Below are 461 nucleotides of genomic sequence, written 5' to 3' on the forward strand. Positions count from 1 at the left end.
GCGTGAGCGGCCGCCGCGGCTCCTCGAACTGCCCCGCGGCCTCCGCCGGCTGCTGTGGACGTGGGCGGCGCTGTTGCGAGATGCGACCGCGGCGGACGGAGGATCCCAGGACGCGCAGGCGGCGGCGGGACGGTCGGGAGCCGGGCCAGTGCTCGGTGCTGCTTTCCCCGCCAGGGCAGCCAGGTAGTGGGCATGGGCCGCGGGCTGCTCCGCTACCCGCGCGTCCGCAAGCTTTACGACGCCGCCCGCCGCGTGCTCGGCTACGACCTGCTGGAGCTGAGCTTGCGCGGGCCGCAGGAGGCCCTGGACCGCACCGTGCACTGCCAGCCCGCCGTCTTCGTGGCTTCGCTGGCCGCCGTGGAGAAACTACATCACCTGCAGCCCGCGGTGAGTCCTGGGGCTCCCTCCTGTCGGGCTCGTGGCGTCCGACTTCGGTTTGGCAGGGCCCTCCCGAGGGCCCA

At 74.2% G+C, this 461-nt stretch overlaps 1 protein-coding gene across 1 annotated transcript in view; it reads left to right on the forward strand.

The window, feature by feature from the left end:
* Positions 1-5: 5 nt before the first annotated feature.
* MCAT (malonyl CoA:ACP acyltransferase (mitochondrial)) overlaps positions 6-461 on the forward strand; it is a gene marked incomplete at its 5' end in the record, with an annotated part of 8,311 nt that continues 7,855 nt past the window's right edge. Inside the window, 5 exon segments of the mRNA XM_010843691.1 lie at positions 6-32; positions 34-63; positions 65-133; positions 135-160; positions 162-439. Of these exon segments, the coding sequence (XP_010841993.1) occupies positions 6-32; positions 34-63; positions 65-133; positions 135-160; positions 162-439 (430 nt within the window).

Source organism: Bison bison, unplaced genomic scaffold (assembly GCF_000754665.1).
Source record: "Bison bison bison isolate TAMUID 2011002044 unplaced genomic scaffold, Bison_UMD1.0 scf7180017864184, whole genome shotgun sequence".
In the NCBI taxonomy this organism is placed as follows: Eukaryota; Metazoa; Chordata; class Mammalia; order Artiodactyla; family Bovidae; genus Bison; species Bison bison.